Raw genomic sequence first — 14,312 nt, 5'->3', positions numbered from 1 at the left:
CTATGAAGCTCCCTGCCCCCCATCACACACACATACATACAAAGAATTTCTGTCACTAGGTAGCACCTTCAAGGGAATAGTAAGGGCTTTTTAATTTCTCTGGAGAACAGAACACTAATATAAACATATACCTAGAGAAATACCAGCAATTTACAGTCTTTAATGTATCTAAATAAGTTCAGTGACTTCTTTTTTTTATTGAACATGATTATTTACAAGAAAACATGCAAGATATTAAGAAACCATATTTATTTCTTCTTGGATACAACCAGAGATGTTACCTCAAACCTTTAAAATAAATAATCTCATCGGTAAATCTTATGCATGGCAGGATATTAAAATTCCTTCTTTACTTTCACATAGAGGAGCTCAAAATGTTAATCGGTTTGGGATACAGTACAGTTCCACAAAAACTCGGGCTGAGCGTGAAAACCCACACGTGCTGTGAGGAAATCACTCCCTGTGGCACAGGGCTCCCTGCCACTCCAGAGAGAGCACGTCGACAGGGATTTTAAGCACCAATTCTATTGACTGCAGCGGGGTTTCTTCATAACTAGCCTGTGACCCTCTGGATAGCTGCACAAATAATCTGAGAACATCTAAATAAAAGTGAAAAGAACTGCGACTGAGGTAAACCAAACAGCTGTTTTGTTTATTGGCACAGTGGCCCGCGATATAGCATGTATGTATAGCACACTAAAGTTCAAGATCCTGGGAACAGGATTATAAACTTATTTAAAGGGAGTCTTTTTTGTTAGTTTGTTTTTACAAATGATTCTGCTGTCTCCCCTCCAAGGGAAAGTAAAGCAGATGTATTGAATAGCACCATGGTTCTAAATGTGATTGTCAAGTAGGACTTCGGTAGTAACGTTGAAGGTAATGCACTGTCGTCTCTTGCCCCAGCTTCGGGGGGTGTCTTTCTTCCATGCTCCTTAGCCGGGGTGGTCTACGCAGACAGCCGTGCAGCACTAAGCCCTTCATGGGTCTGGCCCTTTGCTAAAGGCTCGCTGACCGGCCTGCACAGTGCAGGAGGCTGGCTCGCAGAAACCAGCAGGACCAGGAGGGCCCGGGGGGCCGGGCACACCAGGAATTCCTGCCACCCCTGGAGGGCCTCGCTCTCCATCTCGACCATTCCTCCCATAGCTGGCAGGACCTGGATCACCTAAAACACACAAAGTATTGCAATGTGAACAGGAGAATACTCAAGGCTGCAAACTGGCCGAAGGCGCTTGCGGCCCAGCAGCGTGTATCTAGGAGCTTTAGAAAATGATGGATGAAGGCCCTGGCCGGTTGGCTCAGCGGTAGAGCGTCGGCCTGGCGTGTGGGGGACCCGGGTTCGATTCCCGGACAGGGCACACAGGAGAAGCGCCCATTTGCTTCTCCACCCTCACCCCCTCCTTCCTCTCTGTCTCTCTCTTCCCCTCCCGCAGCCAAGGCTCCATTGGAGCAAGGATGGCCCGGGTGCTGGGGATGGCTCCTTGGCCTCTGCCCCAGGCGCTAGAGTGGCTCTGGTCTCAGCAGAGCAACGCCCCGGAGGGGCAGAGCATCGCCCCCTGGTGGGCGTGCCAGGTGGATCCCGGTCGGGCGCATGCGGGAGTCTGTCTGACTGTCTCTCCCCGTTTCCAGCTTCAGAAAAATAAAAAAAAAAAGAAAGAAAATGATGGATGATGATGGTGATGATGATGATGATAAAATTCCTTCATTGAACTTGGGTTTCTTAGAAATTGACAGTGGAAGGACCTCAGCATCTCTAACCCACATGTCCATCTGTACGGCTGTGCTGTCTAGTAGGGTTGCCTCTAGCCACCGGTCTGTTGAGCACTGAAATGTGACTAAGTCAAAATGAGATGAACTCTAAGCATAAAACTCACCTAGAATATGAAGGCTTAGTATGAAAAAAATGTAAAACATTTTATTAATTATTTTGTATCTATGACATGATGATAGATTTTGAACACCGTGGATTCAACTATATTATTAAAATTAATTATAGCTGATTCTTTTGACTTTTTTTAATGTAGCTAATTGGAGATTTATTTTTTTTAATTCCAAAACATTTTTATAATTTTATTAAACTTATTGGGGTGATATTGGTTAATAAAATTATATAGGCTTCAACTGTAATTCTATAGCACATCATTTATCGACTGTGCTGTGTTCACCACCCCAAGTCAAATCTCCTTCGATCACCATATCTTTGGCCCCCTTACCCTTTATTACGCTCCCACCCCTGTTCCCTCCAAGACCCACCACTCTGTTGTCTGTGCCTGAGTTTTTGTCTCGTTTGTTCACTTCTTGTCTTCAGTTTTACATCCCGCATACCATACTTTTTCCATCCGACTTATTTCAAAGATTTAAATTACACACGTGCAGCTGGCAATCGCGGCCCCCATTACAGTTCTTTTTGAATAGCATTCCTGTAACAGCATCCTTTATTTCTGATAGGTGGTCGATACCCAGACTGGGAGAAGTCGCTCCGTGGTTAGAAGAACAGGCTTTGGAGACAGAGGGCTCCCAAGTGTAGCTCTGCCACTTGTGGATAGGGTGACATGAGCAAGTCACTAATTTCTCACTTTCTGATGAGATCATGCCTTCCTTATAACTAAACTCTTTGCCTGAAAGCATCTGATAAATGGAGACTATTATTATACTTATGAGGACAGTAATAATTAATATCTTTACAAAACTGTGTTATGCACCCTACAAAGTTCTTTGACATTTTAAACCAGGGCCTACACTGAGGGGAACGTCACCCAAGTCCAAGTCTCACTTCCTCCAAGGCATTTCCTCCCTTTGTCACGTTCAAAGTTGTGTGGTTCCCGCAGGGAGGCATGACGAGGAAGGCTTTCTGCTGATGCTCGCCCCCTCCGACCAGCGGTGCTTTCATACCATCACCGCAAACGTGGCCGTACGTAATCGGTGCAGAACAACCTGTACATGTGATGATCACACAGTTCTACGGAGACCCTCCTACCATCTCAGTCGTCTCACTTTGGCCATCCAACCAAAGAGACAAAAGCCAAATTTACATGTTCAATTACACATCTGCTTAGGTTTGCTTCTCTCTCAGAGGTGTTTAGTTTTCCTTTTCTATTTTAGTGGTTATGTTACATATGTTTCTTGTTGGTCTTATTATAGTGGGCTGGCCTTATTACATGATCATATTACACATACCTCATATACCTATAGAAGGAAGGTAGGTTAGAGATCTTCTTTTACATATAACATCTCATTCTCCCCAGGAGGCTTACAGCATAGATCCACATAAAGCAATGTTATTGGACAAAACGTTAATAAGTTTTAAGAGAATACTTTAGACAATGTTCATCTCAAGGCTGTAGGTAAGCAGAGATGTAAATGATTTCCCCTTAATTATTTCACAAGCTTTCTTTTGACTATTAAGTTGTGATGAAGCCAGTGATGGTATGTTTCCCTCTAAAGAGGAGGCGCCTGGGAAAGTTCCTCTCTCATCCAGAGCCTCTATAATGAGGCTTTGGCAGACCGTGCCTTTAACAGAGCCTGTTCAGATCTCCTCACATTAGGGGCATTTAAAGGGAACTCTGTGTGTGTGTGTGTGTGTGTGTGTGTGTGTGTGTGTGTGTGAGAGAGAGAGAGAGAGAGAGGCGGGGGGGGAGAGATGAGAAGCATCAATTGTTCATTGCAGCACCCTGGTTGTTCATTGATTGCTCTCTCAAATGTGCCTTGACCGGGAGGTTACAGCACACCGGGGGGCCAGCAACCTTGGGCTCAAGCTGGTGAGCTTTGCTCAAACCAGATGAGACTGTGCTCAAGCTGGTGACCTTGGGGTTTCAAACCTGGGTCCTCCACATCCCAGTCCTACACTCAACCCACTGCTCCACTGCCTGGTCAGGTGGAAGGAATTTTTTAAGGCTTAAGATATTGGCCAGAAATAACTGCATATAAAAGGTGATTTTCATGCATCTTATCAGTAGCAATACCAAGTCAACCTTAAAATCAATCACGATTAGGAGGAGAAAATGTCCAAAGGAAAGACTGAGAACCAAATGACCACAGGGTCAAAGCCGGTATGTAGGTTGGGGTTGGCAAACAGCAGCCCATGAACCAGCTCTTATTTTTCCAACTGTTCTAATTAGAACACAGCCATGGCCATTTGTTCAAATTGCTTCGGGCTGCTTTGGCACAACAGTGGTAAAGCTTAGTAGCTGCAACAGAAAACCCATGGCGTTAAAGCCAGAAAATATGCTGCTTTACAAAAAATGTCTGCTGGCTTCTAATGTCATAATGAAATGCCCCCGGATTAAGAAAGTCCCACTGTCTTCACTAGAAGAAAACTGATTGTACAAGTGTAATGAAAAAGGAATGGATAATAACACTCCACATGGGCTTTGGCAGGCAGCAGGGAGGGATAATAACACTCCACATGGGCTTTGAGAGGCAGCAGGGAGGAGTGAGGCCTGTAGCAAACTGGAGAGTGGATGCCAGCAGTGGCCTGTGTCATCTAATAGCTGCCAGGAGGGAGCAGAAGCCGGTACTGCCAGAATCTCTGCGAATTCTCAAGAGAAACTAGGAAGCGGAATTTTAATATAAATATCTCTCAATTTATAACATTAGGAACTAATTCAAAATTCTATTTAACATTTGAAGAGTCAGCCTCCTGCCTAAAACCTTCAATTTAAGGAGATTAATTCTCTAATACACAAACTGTTAAAAAGCAAGAATTTACACTTTATAGATTTTCATGTTTATGGCTCCCCATTTCAGCAAATTCTAGCAAAAGGGCTTTCTTCACTTGCTGAGTTCATTTCAGATGAGTCCTGCTCCTGCTTTGATGGAGGAGTTGACAAAGCCAGTCTCTCTAGCCTTGATTTACTTTATAAATAAGCTCATCTAGCCTCTTACTCCTTCTGGCAAAGACAGCAATTTACCCTTTAGAGCTTTGGGTGATGTTACCATCATCATCATCACCCACACATAAAATGCCTACCCTTTACCCCGCACTATGCACTGTGCTCATTATTGATCCATTTTCCTCGTGTGCAGCCTGAGAGGTAGGGAGGTTAAACAAGTGTCCATAATCATCTAGCTAGAAAGTGCTGGAGTTAGAAACAAGGGCCCTTAAGCATGCCCCTAACCTAACTGTATTTCCATACCTGTTGATCTGCTAGCTCTGCTCAGGGTGTGTGTGCTCACGCATGTGTGCACATTACTTTTTGTTTAATTCATTGGACCTGAATTGCCAGAAAGTAGAAAGAGGCACAATAGCCAAGGGTTAATAAAAATTTCTTCTAGAGCTCTACCTATCATAAGACACTAAGGATATTTTTCTAAGGTTTGCCCAGTAGAAATGTCCAGAGGGAGAGTTTTAAAAACCAACCTTTGCCCTGGCCGGTTGGCTCAGTGGTAGAGCGTCGGCCTGGCGTGCAGAAGTCCCGGGTTCGACTCCCGGCCAGGGCACACAGGAGAGGCGCCCATCTGCTTCTCCACCCCTCCCCCTCTCCTTCCTCTCTGTCTCTCTCTTCCCCTCCCGCAGCCAAGGCTCCATTGGAGCAAAGATGGCCCGGGCGCTGGGGATGGCTCCTTGGCCTCTGCCCCAGGCGCTAGAGTGGCTCTGGTCAAGACAGAGCGATGCCCCGGAGGGGCAGAGCATCACCCCCTGGTGGGCAGAGCGTCGCCCTCTGGTGGGCGTGCCGGGTGGATCCCGGTCGGGCGCATGCGGGAGTCTGTCTGACTGTCTCTCCCTGTTTCCAGCTTCGGAAAAAAATAAATAAATAAAAAATAAAAATTAAAAAATAAAAAAAAACCCAACCTTTATGACAGATTATTGGTCTCTGGTGAGTCCTGACACTAGCCACTTACTCTCAAAGGTGCTCCAAAATTATTGTGTGAGAGCTTAACTTGGGAGTAAAACAATGTCCCTGTCCAAGTCATTCAAGAAGTTCAGCAGCTGCATTAACAAGTATCTATAAGCTACTTTTCAAGTCTTAGGAAGAAGAGAAAGTAGAGATCTGAAGTGTTATTCTGCTTTGCCTGCCTGGTGTGTATGTTAGCTACACCTGCTGCCCAATGACTACACAGCGTTCTGAAAGACTGATAAAAATGGCATTGCCAAACATTTCATGAGTTTTTATACTGAATGTCTATGTCATTCTTTGTGTCAACACTAGAGGGTAGTCAAGGTACATTGATGGAGGCCAAACTCCACTAGAACAGGCAAGCTACAGAATGAACGGGACTGTTTTTGTAGACTTCAAAAGAAAAAAAAAAACACCTGCAAATGATTTTAAGTATTAAAGTAGGGTATTTCTATATTAACCCATTGGTTTTATAAGATTTTTTTATGTGCCGGGGTCTTTCTTGTATTTCTCACCATATGCTGAGCTTGCTTTTGCGGTGTATGACAAAGCACATACGTTTAAGAAATTGGCGTAAAGTGGTTTGTTTACGGAAGAGCCCCACAACCAAGTGAACTAGCTTCAGCAACAGAAACAGTATAAATGACTACTGCTAACCCTATGCTAAACTGAGTCTGTCCTTTGCTTGGGCTCCCCCACGCCCACGCGATATCACAGGGAAAGCTCATCTAAATGCAGACTTTGCCCAAGGATGCTAAATAACTTAGTCATCTAGTGAGGCCCGGCACAAAGCCAGGGCCATCCTCCACATCCAAAAGCAGAAACGGGCCTCAGCTCACAAGTCACAATCCTGGTGGCCACATGCAAGTGATCTTCATTTAACTCCTTTCCTTCATGAGTTTGAATGCACACAGAGGAGGTCAGGTCCCGTTATTAAAGATTTTTTTTTCAAAATCCTCAGAGTGCCAAGGAACTCATCGCAAAGTTCAGTGGCAGCAAGAATAAGGACAACCCAACCAAGTGCGTGACACCACTAAAGGCCTCTGGTGAAAAGCTGAAGGTGGGGCGAGGGGTTGAGGAGACCCTGAAGTCCGGGGGGTCTCACGTGATCCACACAGCTCTGTGAAAGGGGCAGAAAGGGAACCAAGACACTAAGTGGTTAGGGGACGTGCCAAAGTCGGGTTAGCAGACATGCCGGTCAGGTGGAGTGGCGTGGCGAGGACAAACTAATCATATTATTGGACAGCCAGCCACCATTTTGTCTAAGTGAACCTGGATGCAGGAAGAATATATTATATATTTGCCTCTATCTCTTAGTACCTGAGAGAACTTCGTCATGACATGTGACCTTTATAAGACTCTATTTCCTCAAATATAAAAAGAGGAATAACAATAACAACAGCTAAACTGGCAGGATGTTTGCCACATGCCGGGCACTATTCTAAGTGCTTTACATGTACTAACATAAACATAGACCCTCCTAAATAACTCCACTGAGCAGGCGGGTTACTGTTCCCATCGTGCAGAGGAGAAACTAAGCCCTCAGAGGTAGAGTGGCTGAAAGTGAGGAAGAAAACAGTGCCCACACCCTGGCGGCCTGGTTCCAGAGCCCAGATTTCTTACATATTTGCCCTGACTACTTCTGACTGTGAGAAAAAACAAATCGGATAGAATATGTGTACTTTTTAAACAACAGAGCACTGCAGCCAAAATGAGAGTCAATGAAATGGTTTTAATAATAACCTATGGTTTATATTTGGCAATGTATCATTGTAACCCTAAAGGGCCATGTAATACTTAACCCTGAACAAAGTGACGGATATGAAGTGACTAAAACTGTCCAGAAATCACAAAGGGATCCTGATAATCAATAAGTAATGAAGATTTGGTTACATTTTATTTTCAATTATAGCAGATCTATTAGCACAAAGAAAAATGGCCAAATGATCTTCCTCTATTCCATTTAAGAGGGTTTAAGTTGCAAATCCAACAGAAGGGACAACAGAAAAGGTTGTAAAATACCTTGTTCTGCAGCCTCTTTCTTTTAGGTAAGCTATGTATTTACCTAGAAAGTTCCAGAGAGCTCCTGCATACAGTACTATTGAAGGTTCCTCCAGGTCCTAAAGCCCTATTACAATTATGTTTGTTAGAGACAAGCAATCACATTGTTAATCACATTCCAAGCTCCACCAGGGACATTTAAAATGGTCCAGCCTCTCAGTGGACAATTAATCAGTGAAATAATTTACTGCCAGTCAGTACTGTGCATTTGTGATATGGAGTCGGAGAAGATTTTTGTGGAAGCGAGGTCTGAGATGCCAGGGTGGGGCTGACCGACAGAGGAGGAGCTGGTCCCTGCCCCCCCCCTCGCCACTGAGACAGGGACAAAAGGCTGCAGGGGCTTTAGGAGGGGCCGGTGGACCCCAGTCCTCCTCCATGCACCTCAAAAAGCACAAGTGGAAATATCAGTAACATTCCTTGAGCACTTACTGTGGCCAGAAGTTAGCACTTTACATGGCTGGATTTCTCAGAATTACGCTATCATAAATATACCATTATCACTACCGTATAAATGGAGAAATTGAGGCATAGAGCAATTAGGTTATTTGCCCAATGTCGTAAAGCTAGTAAGTGACCAAGTCAAGATTTGAATCTGGGATGTCTGAATTGTGGAGGCCACCTTCCCAACAGCCCACTTGCAGCCTACTAGCTTTAGAGGAGGAGTGACCCCAAAAGCTCTTGGCCGGGAACTTTACGGACCTGGGAGACTGTCTGCTGGATGTAGTTGCACAGATAAGAGAATGAGAGCGGACCACGAAAAGCCCGGGGCCTGAGCCTCAAAGAGGAAGATAAACATGGCCCTTTGGGTGCCTGTGTGCTTCTGAAAGTTAGAAAACTGCATGCTCTGAAAGTTAGCCTTAATTAAAAAAAAATAATAATAATAATGTCAAATATCCTCTCAGTGAGGTCACAGAAGCACAGAGAAAGAAAGACCAGGTTTCAGAGGGGCACCGGGAAGGGAGGGGCCAGGGCAAAGGCAGAAGGGAAGGGGCGGGGCTTAGGAGTCCTGAAAAAGGAAGCCCGCAACATTTTTTAACAAATCAAATTTAAGTTTGACTTAAAATATTAGATCCAAGACCAGCTGAAACAAATTTAAGTTTTTTCATAGGGGAGACAAGATGATGGCGGGGAGAGCTGCCAATGGTGAGCTGGCCCCACCTTACCATTCTGCCCGTACAAGGATGTCTCCTGCACTGAAAAGCACATCAGCCAGGCCTTATTTTGGCAGAGTGATGGCCCAGGAGCACATGTAAACCCCTTCCAGTCTGACTCAGGGGCTCCAAGCGGTTACTGAATATGGGGGCTCATGCGCCCCCTGGGGGCGGCCTGAGACACTGCCTATACAGAGCTAGTCCCTCAATCTTCCCATTAACCTTAAAATATTATCAACAGATTTTCTGAAAGAGTCATCAGAAACTGTAATATATTTTTGTTATAGGAAAATCTTCCCAATAGTGCAAGTCACTGTTCCAAGAACTGTTAAGTGATTCAACAAAATAGGAGGAAAAATTATCAAGTTATACTGTATCTCTAGAGATAAGTAAATTGTAATGATGGTATTTTATCAGCTTTAAAATCTCTTGTAACCATTGACAAAAAAGAAAAGCACTCAGTAAATTCTCTTTCTTTTTATCTCTTCTAAACTTCTATTAATGAATTCAGACTTATTTCAAATATTCTTCTCTTGGTCTCATTTGGCTCCAGGTAGATTCCTTCTTTTTCCAATCACAAAAATGGATCAGTTTGTGAAAACGCCTTGACAGGCCCACAGTTTTAGAAAGGCAGTGTTTGAGCTATCTCCAAATGTGTTCCTATTTTTTAAACATATTTTAAAGAGAGAGCCATCCCCAAGAGCAATGAAATGTATAATTAGAAAGCAATGATATTTGGGGCTGCAATTATAGCCATGACTGAATCCATAAGCCTGTGGCAGGATTAGAAAATGATCATTTCTTTTTCTCAATTCCCCTAAAACAAGTCATTCAAATCCACTGTGGAAGCAGCACCACCCTTTTCTGCACAACTCCTGTCTCCCGGACTCTCCGCAGCTCCAGGGCTTCGGGAGCCGTCCTGCGCAGCCGCAGGAGAGTTCATTGTAAGGCACCAGGTTCTTCACGCTCTGAAACTGACTGCCTTCCGGTCCCGCCACGCTGCCTCCCCGTCTGGGATTGTGTGACACTTCCCAGGGGGATGAGTGTGTAGCAGCCTGGGCTCGGGCGACATAGTAACCAGTGTGTAAAGAGGGAACAGATGCCCAGTGAGAGAATCCAGGCCCTCACACAGAGGCCCCTTTGTCGCCTCCGTTGACACAGCAGTAATATGTGGCTTGTATGTGGCTCTCTGGAGTTATAAGTAGGGATGTTTCGGTTTATTTCTTTCTGTTTTATGTATGTATGAATTCATGCATGCATGTATGTATTGGATATGGGTTTCTGGAGGGTCAGGATGTTTGAAACAGGAGCTTTTAAAATAAATTTTCAGTTACTCTCTGTACAACCTGAATAGTTTGAAAACTTGAATAAACTTTCTGTTGCTATGACTTTCAGTTAAAATTATAAAAAACAGGAAACTATCAACTGGGTTTGAAATGGAGAGGACTCCATTCATTCAGAAATTCATAACAAGTGCATAGGGCTAGATCAATAATTTTTTAAAGCATCAATTTGAAAGATTAGTATTTCATGTGCTGACATATATTTTCTCACAAAGAATACAGATGTGATTTAGAGATCATTTAACTCTTTATTAAAGTTGGTCTGGAAAAATTGATGCCAGCCATTCTTGAGTATCATCACATGATATGCTTAAGTAATTAAAGAACATTTCTTTAAAATATTATCTAGTTCAGCCTACACGTTCAATATTAATTTCTCGACCTCATCCAACACACTGCCATACAACACACTTACCTGGGAGACCCGTCGCTCCAGGCAAACCCTTGGCGCCTCTTCCTGGAGGGCCACGTTCCCCTTTTTCTCCCAAGTCACCTGCATTTCATTAGAGAAATGTTAATTTTTTTATATATCTATGAAAACAAGTTTCTGTAATTTTAAACTTTAAGAATAAGCCCAAGTTCTGAAATTGAGAAGTCATTAAAGTTGCCACAAACTAGATTGTAGCAAGGCAAAAATCAAGTTAATTTTAATAACAGATTTAAAGGGGGGGAAATCAAACAATCATATTCATTGATGCTGAGAGACATTTGAAAGAATTGAACACACATTCTTGATGCAATGGTCAATAAAATAAGAATCAATGGCTACCTACTTAACTTGAAAAAGTATATTCTCTCAACCCAAAAGCTAGCATGATGCTTAATGAAAAACATGATAAGCAGTTCCACTACAGTCGTTAGGAATATGCCCACTTTATCACTATTATTTACCATTTGGTGTGAGTAATTAAAAACATCCATTTCAGGAGATAGGAGTACGTATCTTAAACCCTGGAAAATCAACTCAAAATCTACTACAAACAGTAAGATAATTCAGGAAAGTAGCAAGATGCAAAATTAATATATAGGAATCAATCATTTTCATATAGACAGCAACCAGTAAGGAGAAGTGAAATAACAATACCCACTAACAACAGCAATTAAAATAGCAAATACTGAGAATAAGTTTAATCCAAAATATGCAAATCCAACACAGAAAAATACTTAACTTTACTAAAAGATACAAAAAGACTGGGGAAATGTTTTAATGCAGAACAAGGTCAACATAAATAGTTGTCAGTTCTCCCTAAGCTGAATTTTTCTCGTGATCTCAATAAAAATACAGATATTTTTAAACCATATTTTTACGTGGAAAAACACGTAAATCAGAATAGCTAGAAGAACTCCAAAAAAGAAAAGCAACTTGAAAGGAGTGAATCCTACCCAATATTAACCATGAAAAACCATTGGGGGACTGGTACATGAGTAGACAGACCTGTGAGGCAGAATAAAAACTAACTCTAAAAACAGGCCCAAATACATACAAGAATTTGGTTTCTAATAAAGGTGCATCTTAAATTGGGAAAAAGTTGAATAATTCAATAAATAGTGTTGTAAAAGTGGGTAGCCTACTTGAAATAAAAAATGTTGGATGTATTCCTCATGCCACAATCCAGGATAAATTGCAAATGTATCAGATATTTTAAATGTAATTTAAGAACCAGAAGAAAACAAGGGAGAATTATTTTATAACCTCAAATTCAAGGTGGCCTTTCTGTTATGGCAGAAAGAGTTTTAACTCTAATATGAAGAGTCCCTGAAACCAATACAAAAAGGCAATGATACAATAAAAATAAACAGAATACATGAGCAAGAAAGTCAGTAAAAGGAAATAAAATAGTCTTAAATGTGTTGTAGAAATCCCTAACTTCACTCTCATAACAATTAATGTGAATTTAGAATGACAAAGATGCTATTTTGACTTGTATGATCAGCAAAAATTCCCAAAGTTTAATTAAACATATGCTAGTAAACTGTGGAAAAGTACACTATTACACATTGCTGATAAAAGTATAAATTGGTTCAGTCTCTTGAAGTGTAATCTGAGAATATTTATCAAAAATACAAATGCAAGTACCATTTTAGCCAGAAATTACACTTCTAAGAATTTATCCTGGAGAGATAGAGCTTATGCTGATATTGGTACAAAAATAAAACACATGCAGTGGTGTTCACTGCAGCCTTACTGTAAAAGCAGAAGATTGAAAATAATCTAAATGTCCATTAAAAAGTTAAATACATTGTGGTACTTCCACAGAATGGAATACTATGCAGCTGTGAAGAATGAGGAGGGTCTTTGAAATGATCTCTAAGACACTGTTAAATGAAAAATGCAAGGTCCAGATTACTGAGTACAGGACAATATGATTTGTTTATTAAAGAATCTAGGGAAAATATACTATATTTATGTGGTCTTGCGTATCATTGTTGGTAAAAATGTGTAAGAAATTAATAATACTGACGACCTAATACAGCAGTTCTCAATCTGTGGGTCACGACCCCGGCGGAGGTCGAATGACCAAAACACAGGGGTCGCCTAAAGCCATCGGAAAATACATATTTATTATACATATTATTATACATATTTATTATACAATATTTTTAAATAAAATATGTATTTCCACCACTAACCTAATGGGAAGAATAAAAGAACTTCAGCAAATGGGAGACAGGGGTGGCAGAGAAACTCTTTACTAAATATTTATATCTTTTTATACTTTTTAAAATTCTTGAATAATGTAGATTTAGTATTACCAAAAAAAATTAATGAATTTCCAAAATTTAAAGTGTGCTCTCAAAAGTACCTACATTTTCCTATGGACTCATTATTTACATAGAATATTCTTTGGAGTGCAACCAACCATGTGTCTTTGCAAGTAAGCTGACTAAATTTAGGGAATCACAGTCACAGAGCAAAGCTGCATTAATTACCCAGGCCCCTGCAGAGACCAAACCCAGAAACTTGGCCTCATTAACCAAGTGCTCTAATACCTTATTTAACTGCTCCTAAATGACTTCTCCTGCTCCCGGGACACGGCATTATTCTACTATCTCATTAGTCTAGTATTATGGTATTTTCTACACTTTAAAAAAATACAGTGGTATTTTGTAATGAATTCTATACATAATCATCTTTCCCAAACATCTGTCAGCCCAACCTCATTAAAAGAAAAAGTCTTTGTTATATTCTAAAAACTGAAGGTACGTATAGAACAAAAAGAGGCAGCATGTCTATACAGCCATCGATGCCTTAGTCAGTCAGCTATCTCAAATGATGAAGGAATGTTTAGGTAGTAATCGTACTTTTGATTTTAACTGTGAATGTCCTTGGGTGAATATTTCTTATGATGAATAGACTACATTTTCAAAACAATTTAAAGGTATAGAAATACTGTGTAAGGATACAGAGCTCAGGATGAACTCATATTCATATAAGCTAGTTTTTCTTTCACCCTCTTCATCAGGGTAGCCTTATTGTATGAGGAAGCTATGACAATTGGCATTTTTAAAACTAACAGCTGAAGCAAGTACTCTTGTTAACTTAGCAATTTAAATGTCATATCACTATAATTCTGGAGACGGGCAATTAGAAGAGAATCTTTAAATGTGCTGTATTTTTTATACATAGGAGATGAAGATTATAAATTAAAATGCAACCCTCTGACAGCTAGTGGAAGTTAGACACATTCCCGCGTGAAGCCGCGACAGCTTTAAGATGGTGCTTGCAAGGGAGAGGAGCACAGCGGGGTGGTGATGCTGTGTTTTGGTGATCGGTCACAGGAGAACACATTTTAGATGGGTTTCAAGACAGCCACATGTCAAACTGCCACTCCCCGGCCCGGTCCTGTCTGTCACCAGGGTTCATGTGCTCTTTCAAACCTGCTCAGGCCTTCTGGGTGTTCAAAAAGCAGCTCAAGGCACTA

General features: G+C 41.6%; 1 protein-coding gene across 1 annotated transcript in view; it reads right to left on the bottom strand.

Annotated features, from left to right (window-relative positions):
* Positions 1–631: 631 nt before the first annotated feature.
* Positions 632–14,312, bottom strand: part of COL9A1 (collagen type IX alpha 1 chain) — a 98,448-nt gene continuing 84,767 nt past the window's right edge. The window contains exons 38-39 of the mRNA XM_066360291.1: positions 10,805–10,882; positions 632–1,162 (exon numbers count right to left, since the gene is read on the bottom strand). Of these exons, the coding sequence (XP_066216388.1) occupies positions 978–1,162; positions 10,805–10,882 (263 nt within the window). The 3' untranslated portion in view covers positions 632–977. The remainder of the gene's footprint in view (positions 1,163–10,804; positions 10,883–14,312) is intronic.

This window comes from Saccopteryx leptura, chromosome 1, assembly GCF_036850995.1.
Source record: "Saccopteryx leptura isolate mSacLep1 chromosome 1, mSacLep1_pri_phased_curated, whole genome shotgun sequence".
NCBI classification, from domain to species: Eukaryota; Metazoa; Chordata; class Mammalia; order Chiroptera; family Emballonuridae; genus Saccopteryx; species Saccopteryx leptura.
This window is presented reverse-complemented; position numbering and strand designations above follow the sequence as displayed.